Source organism: Somniosus microcephalus, chromosome 1, assembly GCF_052327205.1.
Source record: "Somniosus microcephalus isolate GS21.2 chromosome 1, FLI_Smic_1.0, whole genome shotgun sequence".
In the NCBI taxonomy this organism is placed as follows: Eukaryota; Metazoa; Chordata; class Chondrichthyes; order Squaliformes; family Somniosidae; genus Somniosus; species Somniosus microcephalus.
The window spans coordinates 120381098-120393986 of record NC_140987.1 but is presented as its reverse complement, the minus strand read 5'-3'; the positions used below and the strand labels follow the sequence as shown (position 1 = coordinate 120393986).

The 12889-nt window shown below is 42.1% G+C and overlaps 1 protein-coding gene across 7 annotated transcripts in view; it reads left to right on the top strand.

Moving 5' to 3' along the window:
* dapk1 (death-associated protein kinase 1) overlaps positions 1–12889 on the top strand; it is a 252251-nt gene that overhangs the window by 138684 nt on the left and 100678 nt on the right. For all 7 annotated transcript variants that reach the window (XM_085985055.1, XM_085985078.1, XM_085985086.1 and 4 more), the window contains exons 8-11: positions 2081–2233; positions 4992–5037; positions 6280–6369; positions 11450–11542. In XM_085985055.1, coding sequence (XP_085841181.1) covers positions 2081–2233; positions 4992–5037; positions 6280–6369; positions 11450–11542 — 382 coding nt within the window. The remainder of the gene's footprint in view (positions 1–2080; positions 2234–4991; positions 5038–6279; positions 6370–11449; positions 11543–12889) is intronic.

The following is a 12889-nucleotide window of genomic DNA, read 5'->3' as shown; positions in this document are numbered from 1 at the left end:
GCAGAAATGCCCCGAATATAATTAAATCCTGTAGCAATTATAATTCCATAAAGCTATGATGAACATTGGAGATCTGTAGTAGCATAGCACAGATAGTGATCCAGCGTTACTTTCAATTGTATTATAGGTTGTGGGTTCCTCTTAGTTGATTTTTCTTTGTGAGCCAAATTTTTGCTGTGCTATTTGAGGGAGGGTGGGAGGGAGGGATGGATGAAGAGAAGAAAGGCAAAAGAACGCGGTGGTAAGGCCACTTGGTTTCTGTACCTAAAAGTGTGGAAAGATATGGGAATTGCACTGGCAGAAGCCGGGGAACAATTGCCTTCCAGCCCTTTTATGCACTGGTGACCTAAAGTAAAGCATCATGTTGCTGAAGTATGTTGGAATATTTAAAATTGGCTGACTGATTATGATCTGCATTACAAAACAATAACAACTTGTATAGCACCTTTTAATGTAGAAACTTCACAAGGGGGTTAGAATTGAGTCACTCAGCAGGAATTGGGAGAAAGGTTAGGAGAAGTAACCAAAAGTGAGGTCGAAGGTAGATTTTGAGGAGGATTTTGATGGTGAAGGTGATGTGAAGCAAGGTGGAAGGTTTTGGGAAAAGAATTCCAGGAAGCAAGGCCATGATTGCTGAAGGCTCTGCCACTGGTGAAATGTGGGAAAAGAGAGACACACTGTAACCCAAACTCTCGGAGAAGTTGTCAGCTGGGACACAAGACTAGTAGAGCAAGACGATGGATGGATTTATAAATAGGCACAAGGATTTTGAAGTCAATGCATTGGAGGATGTCAAACCAATGAAAGTTGTCAAAAGTAAAACGGAAATAATTCTACGGTACATTTTAAAAGAAAAACTAACGTAAAAATAAATGTTTCATGTAAAAATACAATTCATGTTATGCAGGAAGTTAATCCTTTTTCAGGTGACTATAAAAAAATGACAAAGTATAAAATATATTGTACTATACATTTCCCTTTGAGTGATCAGATGGTTAAGGCTGTGAGTAGCTGAGCTGTACAGACTGGAGGTCCCAGATTCCGTTCCCTGGTTTGTGTTAATCTCGGCCAAGGTGTTCGTGGAGATGTTACAGTTTGCTTCAACACCCTGGGTTAGCGAAGAAAAATCGTCTAGGGTTCTCGCTCTTGATTATTTATTCAGTGACCCTTGCTGGAAGTAACCCAAGAGTGGACATCTGGTGAGTGTTGGGTCTGGTCAGCTGTGGTGCTTCCCACAGTTAGGCAGTCTGCCAGCACCTGCTGTCTAGACTCCACATGAAGAATTACTACTTGGGCAAGGGACCAGGAAGTCCCACTGTTGTGGAACTGTACTCCAGCAAGGAGGAGTCGATACCTTCAGGAAGGGAGAAAACAGCAGGAAAAATAAATGTACTTGTTTTATCATTGCTTAGAGGATTTTTTCTGTATTATTGGAGTGTTTCTATAATATAAAAAAAATGCCTGACAAATAACTGCATGGTTTAAATGGCAATGTTGCCATTTTTAAACAGGATTGCATAATTGCACCATTTATTTCTCATTTTGGCTAATTCAAAGGAACTGAAAAATCTAAGTCTGATTTTTAAGTGGTGCATTGGGAACAGCGTAAATATGGAGCAAAATATAAACAATGTTGCAATATAGATTGTGCCATGTTTTTGAATGACTAAGATAGATGTGGAAGTGCAAGAACCAGACCAGATGGAATTGATCTTATGAAAAGCCTTTTGCAGGAAATGCCCAAAAAATGCTTTATTTATGCAAGAAGAGTAAAATTAATTTCATCGGCGGATAAAGGGTTAAATACTGCCCGTAATATTTCTTGTGCTAACAATGTAGAATTTCTGTTCGGGATGCAGAGAGTTAAGATTGTACCACCAGAACTGGTGGTGTTCAGTCAACACAGAGAGTGGTGCAGGATGATATCCTGTTTTTGAAGCCTTGTGTAGTTGGGCTCAAACCTTGACTGTAGTAGTTGTAGGAAAGGAAAGTTATCCGTATAGTTTATGTTTAAAAGTATGTTTTGTGTGCAGCAATTATCACTTATTTTCTGACATTTCCATCATTTTCTTTTAATTAGCTTGAGTGGTGCATCACCTTTCTTGGGCGACAGTAAACAAGAAACATTGGCCAATGTTTCAGCTGTGAACTATGAATTCGATGAGGAGTTTTTCAAGAATACTAGTGGCTTGGCAAAAGACTTTATCCGGAAACTTCTTGTGAAAGATCCCAAGTATGTCTTCAATACACTTTAATAAAAAAAATTTTTAAAAAGTTACTTTAGTGTACTTTAATTGTAGATACATTCTAAACTTAAAAAAAAAAATGAACGTTAAAGATGCTAATCTTGGGAGGGGAAACATCAGTCAAGGTTTCTGCTCCTGATTGCAGTCCAGAGACCTATGTGCAGGTTGGGTAAAAAGATCAGTTGTAATGTTCCCGTGGTCAAAGTCTGCTGACACTCGCTGTCTAGCACGTGAAGAATAATTTTGTCCCCCATTATCTGCCCTAAATCATGAGTACTTGCTGCCTTCAGAAGAAGAGGACAGATAATTTGGGGTGAGTGAATTAGTATTTTCTTTAAATACTAATTGCTGTAATAATCTTACTTGTGCCAGATATACAGTGTTTGCAGTTATGCTTTTCAATTAGGAACAAGACTGGTAAATTTTCTTATCAATATTTAATTGATTTTTTTCCCCCAAACTTGCTTAATGTAGTAAATGGGTAATATTGACAAGATGATGAGCTATTTTTTGGGCACCCAGCATTGTATCAGTGAGGAAATGATAGTTGATACTTGGACATCAGGGGATAAAATTCTACTGCTTGCTAATTTTAGCAAAAAAAGTCATATTGACCACTTTGTACTCAGTGCTGACTTTCTTGTAAAAATTACTGAATAAAGGACTGTTCCGCCCCCATGTATAAACTGCACCATATTTTACAACTGCCATTTTGATTAAAATTATGTAATTCACATCTCTAACTCTACATTCACATCTGCGAAGTGCAGTCTGTACATTCTGTTTTACAGTATTTAGAATAAGTATGATGCACTATAATGTTTTTAAAATAAAACATACTACACATAACTTCCATGTATGTGTTTATTTTGCTAAACTGAAATCTTTGTCGTGGTTCAAGGAGCCACTGAGCTCAACTTAGTCAGAGATTGCGAGGTACAGCCTGAGAAACTCCGGCTGCTCTGGCTTGCTTATTTGTACTCATGAGGCAGCATAACCAAGAAATATGGTGATTCCACAGCCAGATTACAGGATGGCGAACCTTGGAGGTGACGTATTGCATTCAGGCTATTGCTCTGCCAAGTTATAAGTTTACAATCATGGAAATCTATGTTTCCAACCTCCACCCTCCTGGCTACAGAAAGAAAGAAAATTAAAGATGGGTGAAGGGAAGAATTACATAGAGTAGCAGAATATACAACACAGAAACCAGCCATTCACCCCAACCAGTCCATGCCGGCGTTTATGCTCCACGCAAGCCTCCTCCATCCTTCCTTATCTAACTCGCAGCGTAACCCTCTATTCCCTTCTCCCTGATATGTTTACTTCGCTTCCCCTTAAATGCAAATATACTATTCACCTCAACTACTCCTTATGATAGAGTTCCACATTCTCACCACTCTGGGTAAATAAGTTTCTTCTGAATTCCCTATTTGATTTCTTGGTGACTATCTTATTTTGATGGTCTCTAGTTTTGCTCTTCCCCACAAGTGGAAACATTCCCTCTGTATCCACTCTATCAAAACCTTTCATAATTTTAAAGACCTCTATTAGGTCACCCCTCACCTTCTCACGAGACAAGAGCCCAGCTTGTTCATCCTTTCCTGATAGGTATACCCTTGCATTTCAAGTATCATCCTTGTAAATCTTCTCTGCACCCTCTCCAGTGCCTCTATCCTTTTTATAATATGGCGACGAAAACTGTACACAGTACTCCAAGTGTGGTCTAACCAAGATTCGATACAAGTTTAGCATAACTTCTCTACTATTCAATTCTATCCCTCTAGAAATAAACCCTAGTGCTTGATTTGCATTTGTTATTACGTTCTTGACCTGCGTGCAACTTTGTGATTTGTGTATTTGTACTCCCTGATCCCTTTGCTCCTCTATCCCATTTAGATTCTTATTTTCCACATAATATGTGAACTCCTTATTTTTTCTTAACAAAATTTAATACCTCACACCTATGTTGAAATTAATTTGTCAATTATATACCCATTCTGCAAGTTTATTAATGTCTTGTAATTTATTGCAGTCCTCCTCAGTGTTGACTGTTCCTCCCAATTTGGTCTCATTCGCAAATTTAGAAATTGTGTTTTTGATTCCAAAGTCTAAATCGTTAATATAAACTGTGAACAACTGTGGTCCCAGCACTGATCCTTGTGGGACCCCACTTCCCACCTTCTGCCACTCTGAATAGCTACCCTTTACCCTTGAAGCCAGCTAGCTATCCATTCTGCTACTTGTTCTACTCCACGTGCTCTGACATTATTAGTCTATTATGTGGTACCTTATCAGGCCTTTTGAAAATCTAGATATATTACATCTACTGCATTATCCTTCTGTACTCTGTTACCTCTTCAAAGAATTCAGTGAGGTTGGTCAAGCAAGACGTTCCCTTTTGAAATCCATCATGACTAGTCATTATATTTTTGTTGTTTAGATGTTTTTCTGTTTTCGCCTTTAGTAGAAAGAATAGATGGTTTCTATACTTAACCACCATCCTGCACACAATAATTAAATCCTATTGACTTGTGTCCTATTTTCAGACCATTTTTATGCACCATGAAATACTTAATGATGCATTTGAAGATAAGTCAATAACAAAGTAAAGGAAGCCCCATGGCAGCCTGGAAAAACAATAGGTTAAGATGCTACTGTAGGTGGTAGGATTCTGTTTTGCATTTGATTGCGGCAGTGTTTTTAACGATTCTATATTTTACTTTTGTATTGTGTCTTTAACAGGAAAAGAATGACTATTCAAGATAGTTTACAGCATCCATGGATCAAGGTGTGCTTTTCTATATGTATTTAAGACTTCAACATATAGAATCAAATGGAGAAAAATGCATAACCCTGTTTAAGTCCCATTTTCTTGAATCAATAGTGGCACCTAAATTTAAAGAAAAACACTGACAGAATCCATTCATCTGTGTTTTCTACATAAAACTAATGTAATTCTCCAAAGCAAAATCTGTCATTTGAAATTTGAAATTAATTCTTTCCCCAAGAGAACTTGAGTTGTATTTTTTTTTTTAGAACTGCAGTAGAATTACTGCCCCAAACAAAATGTAGAAGATTACACTTTTACCATGGATTAAGAATTACCCCCTAGCCCATGTTCATCCATCCACAATATTGCATTCAGTCACACTTGAATGAGAAAGCTGGGAAGCTAATTAACCAAATATAATGGTACATTTCTAATTGAGAAACTTTCGACGTCATACTGCTTTTATTTAAAAACTTAATTTTGAGGCACTGCAACGTGAGTTGCATCCGAGTGTCAGCCAGTTTTTTTGTTTCATTGAAAACGATGCCCTCCTTAATAAAAAAATAAAAATATTAATTGAACAGCATCTGTTTCATGTTTCAGTTAGATAATGGGTCAAAGCAAAATCACATTAGCAACAGAAACTTAAAATTTAAGTATACATGCAGATAATTTGTAAAGAAATGGTACTATTAGACAAGGCTTGCTGAATAATCGAATTGTATTTTGGTATTGTTTTGCTTGGATCAGTTCTGTTTATCCAGGGAAGTCTGGCAGTCACATGCTGGAACAATAAGCTCCTGAGCTAAATATGTCTTGACTGACGTTTAGAAATTTAGCTCTTTTCCCAGCCTGAGCTTGGTGAGCTACGGGAAGGAGGGAAAACTTGTGTGTTCCTTCCTGTGCCTTGTGCTGGTTCAACCGAGAAATGGCATTGATGGTGATTGTACAGCTGTCGACCGTCCCCACAGCTTTGCTGTTCTGATTGGGGAAAGATTTCTACCCAGGTGCAATGTTCCCTTTCAGCTGCGCAGCGCTCAATGTCCTGCACAGCTGGTGAGCCGACTTTTAAATAGAAAAACCGCGCGTGCGTGAAATTTTGAATGGGCCGCACAGCCCGTTAAAGGGGCCGTGCAGGGAACATTGCCCAGGTGTATGCCAGTGCAGTGCCAGAATTACATTACTTACTTACACATGTATTTATTTCCAACACATAAAAGCTAGGATGTATTTACTAACTTTATTCTTGTGACATTTCAGCCAAAGGACAGTCAGCAGGCTCTCAGCAGAAAAGCGTCCGCTGTAAATATGGAAAAATTCAAAAAATTTGCAGCCCGCAGGAAATGGAAGGTACGTGGATTTGTAACTGACATGCAATATTTACTTGCTTAACTACATTAGATCACTATTCAGTTAGAGGTTTGTGGGCTTCAGAGTTTGGAAATGAATTGACAAAGGAATCTGGATCAGGCCTTTGTGTCCATTATTTTAGTGTCAGGAAGGGATAAGTACAAAGTATGATTAAAGAAAACACTTAAAACTTGATGGGGGCAGAAGGAGAAGTTGTTTCAAAAGTTTGTTTTAAAATAAAGGACCAGACAATATTGAATATTTGTACACTTTTTTTGTAAGAGAAAGAACTTGTTTCTATATAGTGCCTTTCACATCCTTTGGATATCCCAGAGCGCTTCATAGACAATGAAGTTGTTTTGAAGTATAGTCATGGTTGTAATGTTTTCCCTTTGGAGATAGAGGCTTGAGGAGAGGCTAGGTACTTGGGCCTAGAAATTTGGTGGTGCCCCATTTGGGGCGCCAAGCTCGCCTGGGCGCCAGATTTACCGCTCCAGATGGAGCCGCTTGCGCCAGCCCGATACTCAGTTTCAGCGCCCCAAACAGAAGCAGGGCGCTGCTCGAGGCGCCCCGCATCCCTCTTGGGGCGCTGCAACTGAATATCGCAGCGCAATGTGCCACAGCGCTACGCTGCGGCACGGCGCGCTGCGGTACTGCAGGCCTTCCTCCCCTTCTTAAAGGGGAGGGGCCTGCACCAGCGCGATCAGAGATCGCAAGTGCCGGCAAAAGAGCCCGGCACCGAGAAGTGCCGGGCTCTTGGGACACAGCCGGCACTGCCGGGGGCGGGTGCTCAGGAGGCCGGGGACAGCGGCGCGAGGAGGTGCTGGCAGGCGGCCAGCAAAAAAAATGGCCGCCCCGCACCTCACCTTTAATTAGCGCCACTACCGCTGCAGGTAGGCCCCCTGAACTGGTCGCAAATTGCGACCGGCGTTACAGCGGGGAGTGCGACCAAATATCGCGATCGGGGCGGTAGCGGGGCGCTACGCACACCGACGACTTCATCGGTGGCGGCGCAGCGCTCCAGGCTAATGCCGCCATTAGCGCCCCACTAAATTTTGCGGGAGGCGTGGCCAGTGGCGCTAAACCCACGAAGTGCACTCTTTAGGCGCTAACTGGTGGCGCAGCCCACCGAATTTCTAGGCCTTGGACTTTTATTATCTTGAAAGGAGAAGTATGAGGGATCCACTACAAGCCCACTGACTCCCACAGCTACCTGGACTACACTTCCTCCCACCCCGATTCCTGTAAGGACTCTATTCCATTCTCCCAGTTTCTCCGTCTCCGCCACATCTGTTCTGACGATGCCACCTTTCATACTAGTGCTTCCGATGTGTGTGTCTTTTTCCTCAACCGAGGATTCCCCTCTACCGTGGTTGGCATGGCCCTCGACCATGTCCGTTCTATTTCCCGCACTTCTGCTCTCACCCCTTCTCCCTCCCAGAACCACAACAGGGTTCTCCTTGTCCTCACCTTTCACCCCACCAGCCTCCACATTCAACGGATCATCCTCCGCCACCTCCAGCGTGATCCCATCACCAGACACATCTTCCCCTCCCCTCCGCTTTCAGCATTTCGAAGGGACCGCTCCCTCTGCAACACCCTGGTCCACTCTTCAATCAGCCCCTCCCCTCCCCATGGCACCTTCCTGTGCAAGCGCAGGAGATGCAAAACCTGCCCTTTTACCTCCTCCCTTTCCACTGTCCAGGACCCCAAACACCCCTTCCAGGTGAAACAGCGATTTACTTGTTGTACTTGCAATTAAGTATACTGTATTCGCTGCTCATGATGCGGTCTCCTCTACATTGGGGAGACCAAACGCAGATTGGGTGACCACTTTGCGGAACATCTCCGTTCAGTCCGTATGGGTGACCCCGAGCTTCTGGTCGCTTGTCACTTTAATTCTCCGTTCCATTCCCACTCTGTCCTCGGCCTCTTCTACTGTTACAATGAAGCTCAACGTAAGCTCGAGGAACAGCACCTCATCTTTCGATTAGGCACTTTACAGCCTTCTGGACTCAACATCGAGTTCAACAATTTCAGACTATAACCCCAGCCCCTATTTTTTCCACATTGCAGCTGTTGATGATTCTGCCATCCCCATTTGTAATATTTAATCTCTCCTCCCCTCCCCCCTTTCCCTGCCTATGCACCTGCTTAGTAAACCTGTTACATCTCTAACTTTTTCCAGTTCTGACGAAGGGTCACAGACCTGAAACATTAACTCTCTTTCTTTCTCCACGGATGCTGCCTGGCCTGCTGAGTGTTTCCAGCATTTTCTGTTGTTATTTCAGATTTCCAGCATCCGCAGTATTTTGCTATTGTAAGACTATGGGATAATTTGATAGAAATATTTAACATTGAAGGGCTTGGAGAATGTGGATTAGGATAACCTTTTCTGCTCTCCGTTAAATTCAAAATCATAGTTTCAAATTAAGGACAACAAAAGAAAATTGGATGTTCAGGCAAAATCTTTTCAGCAAGAGGCTAATAAACATGTGGAGCTGACTGCCAGTAAGGCTAGTGTGACAAGAAACTATGATGGAGTTTAAATAGCGAGTAGACAAGTCCTGGTCAACAAATAGGATTCAATTATAAGGTGTAGAAATGCATCACAGTATTCATGTGTAAAGTTTGATTGGCAGGTTAGATGGACCAATGACTTCTGCCCGAAAATTGTTACCATATTACTTTCATCTCGGGGAAGGATTTCATTGGAGAATGGATACTTTTTTCCATTTTATTACTTGCTCTGTCGACCACTCTGATTAGTTATAACATGGGTCAAGTATAAGTCAGTACTTGCTGAACTCTGCCCCAACAATTTATCTCGAGTCCAACCTCAGACGCCTGTATTGCATCCTGCCAAGCAACTGTTGAGTTTCTGACTGATTACCAATTCAATGCATATACCTGCTGAGTAATAGGCACTCTTCAACTACAGGCTGTGCTCACTAGGAACTGGTATGAGTTGTGATTAACATAAAACCCATATAAGTATAGAGAGAATGTTTTTTGTCATCCAATCAATCTGAGCTGATTTAAAAACTAGCGTCACAATGGTAGAAAGACTGTTAACCAACTACATTATCTTTTTAGTTTTTGATGCTCTTATAGATTATTTGGAATTAGTTTTTATTTTACAAGACTTGTGCTCCAGAACTAGCTGCGCCTATAGCCAATCTGTTCCAGTACAGTTATAACACTGGCATCTATCCGACAATGTGGAAAACTGCCCAGGTATGTCCTGTCCAAAAAAAGCAGGACAAATCCAACCTGGCCAATTACCGCCCCATCAGTCTATTCTCAATCATCAGCAAAGTGATGGAAGGTGTCATCGACAGTGCTATCAAGCGGCACTTACTCACCAATAACCTGCTCACTGATGCCCAGTTTGGGTTCCGCCAAGACCACTCGGCTCCCGACCTCATTACAGCCTTGGTCCAAACATGGACAAAGGAGCTGAATTCCAGAGGTGAGGTGAGAGTGTGACTGCCTTTGACATCAAGGCAGCATTTGACCAAGTGTGGCATCAAGGAGCACTAGTAAAACTGAAGTCAATGGGAATTGGGGGGAAAACGCTCCACTGGCTGGAGTGATACCTAGCACAAAGGAAGATGGTTGTGGTGGATGAAGGTCAATCATCACAGCCCCAGGACATCGATGCAGGAGTTCTTCAGGGCAGTGTCCTAGCCCCAACCATCTTCAGTTGCTTCATCAATGACCTTCCCTCCAACATAAGGTCAGAAATGGGGATGTTTGCTGATGACTGCACAGTGTTCAGTGCCATTCGCAACTCCACAGATAATGAAACAGTCCATGCCTGCATGCAACAAGACCTGGATGATGTTCAGGCTTGGGCTGATAAGTGAAAGGTAACATTTGCACCACAGAAGTACCAGGCAATGACCATCTCCAACAAGCGAGAGTCTAACCACCTCCCCTTGACATTCAATGGCATTACCATCGCCGAATCCCCCACTATCAACATCCTGGGGTTCACCATTAACCAGAAACTTAACTGGACCAGCCACACACATACTGTGACAACAAGAGCAGGTCAGAGGCTGGGTATTCTGTGGCGAGTGTCTCGCTTCCTGACTCCCCAAAGCCTTTGCACCATCTACAAGGCACAAGTAAGGAGTGTGATAGAATACTCTCCACTTGCCTGGATGAGTGCAGCTCCAATAACACTCGAAGCTCGACACCATCCAGGACAAAACAGCCCGCTTGATTGGCACCCCATCCACCACCTTAAACATTCACTCCGTCCACCACCGGCATACCATGGCTGCAGTATGTACCATCTACAAGATGCACTGGAGCAACTCGCCAAGGCTTCTTCGGCAGCACCTCCCAAGCCCGCGAACTCTTCCACCTAGAAGGACAAGGGCAACTAGGGATGGGCAATAAATGCTGGCATCGCCAGCAACGCCCTAATCCCATAAACAAATAAAAAAAACCTTAAATCTCCCATTTTTATGACCCTTTTTAAGTTATATTTAATGCACTAAGGGAGAATTATCATCAATTCTACTACTGAAAATCAAATGCTTACGTTTTTCTTTTTTTAAATTTTGTTTAAACTGACAGTGTTGAAAATTTAATTAAGAACACAGTTTTAAGGAATTACTGATCCATCATCCAGATCAAATAATTAAATTGCTGAAGAACCTTAGTTTAATGACCAGTTTCTCCTTTCCACTAAGCTTAGCTGCCTGTCTCAGCCAATTCCTGCAAAGATGTCAACAAAAATGTTTTTATATACAGATATATTTGTGTTTGTCCACATAAGAAAAACTGTCCCTCATTTTTAAGGGATACTGGTGGCTAGATCCTTAAAGAATGAATTATAGCTTTCACTTTCTTTCCTATTTGAATGAATTTAGTTTTTTTTATTCCCTATGAGCAAGGTTAGGCAAGTAAATATAAAACCTGTCGAAAACATTCCATCTATTTAGAATTCATTCTGTGTAGCATTGCTAGGTGATTACAAACTATTAAATGTTTTGTAAGCTGAAAGTTCTCTCTGTTCAGTTTACACTTAGTTGCAAGTTAATTTGTTAAAATGTGTTTTCTTTAGCAATCAGTACGGTTAATATCGCTGTGCCAACGGCTATCAAGATCATTCCTTTCTCGAAGCAACATGAGTGTTGCTAGGAGTGAGGACACTTTGGTAAGTACCTGGACAAAAATCCATTCAGTAGCTGAGGACTTTGTTTCCTTTTGTGATGGTGAGGAATTAGAAGAGTTGTGTGTGTTTGTATAAATACATGCTGGCTGTGGACTGGCTCGGGCTTGGCTATTATTACTCCCTCCCCGACAATAAAATAGCTTGCTGTTACTTCCTGGCTCACTCATGGTTCACTTTGGTAAGGTACAGCCCGAGTCTGTGCCTTCAAATGAAAAGGGATGGAAAAAAACTTTAAAAGAAATAACAAGATTGACTTTTTAATTTTTTTGGGTACCAATTTTCTCTCTCCTAAGAGGAGGATTCCTGCTGTGGTATTGACTCCAGGGGTGCTGTTCATCTTCCATTATTCAGCAGGCAATTTTCAGTGATGACATTACAGCTCAGTGTTGAATTTTTTTTGTCTGATTATACTCCTGTGAAGCACCTTGAGACTTTTTTCTATGTTAAATGCAAGTTGATGTTCCTAGGCCAAATTTGTACCCTAACTGCTGCTCTGGCTGACATCAGTTGGTTCAGCACAGACTGGGATTAAACCATAGTCTGTGGTTTAACTGCTCACTGGATTAACTTGCTGATCAATCTGTGGAGCTCTTGAACTTTGACTTTGTGTGCCGAGAACAGTAGCATAGTGGTTATGTTACTGGACTAGTTATCCAGAGACATGGACTAATGATCCGGAGACATGAGCTCAAATTCCACCACGGCAGCTGGGGAATTTAAATTCAGTTAATTAAATAAATCTGGAATAAAAAGCTACTTTCAGTTCCGTGAAACTACCGGATTGTCGTAAAAACCCATCAGGAAATCTGCCGGCCTTACCCGGTCTGGCCTAAATGTGACTCGGATGTCATAGAGTCATAGAGTAATACAGCACGGATAGAGGCCCTTCGGCCCATCGTGTCCGCACCGGCCATCAAGCCCTGTCTAATCTAATCCCATATTCCAGCATTTGGCCCGTAGCCTTGTATGCTATGGCATTTCAAGTGCTCATCCAAATGCTTCTTAAATGTTGTGAGGGTTTCTGCCTCCACAACCCTTTCAGGCAGTGAGTTCCAGACTCCAACCACCCTCTGGGTGAAAAAGTTCTTTCTCAAATCCCCCCTAAACCTCCCGCCCTTTACCTTGAATCTATGCCCCCTAGATATTGACCCCTCTACTAAGGGAAAAAGCTCCTCAGCATCCATCCTATCTATGCCCCTCATAATTTTGTACACCTCAATCATGTCCCCCCTCAGCCTCCTCTGCTCCAAGGAAAACAAACCCAATCTGCCCAGTCTCTCTTCATAGCTGAAGCGCTCCAGCCCTGGTAGCATCCTGGTGAACCTCCTC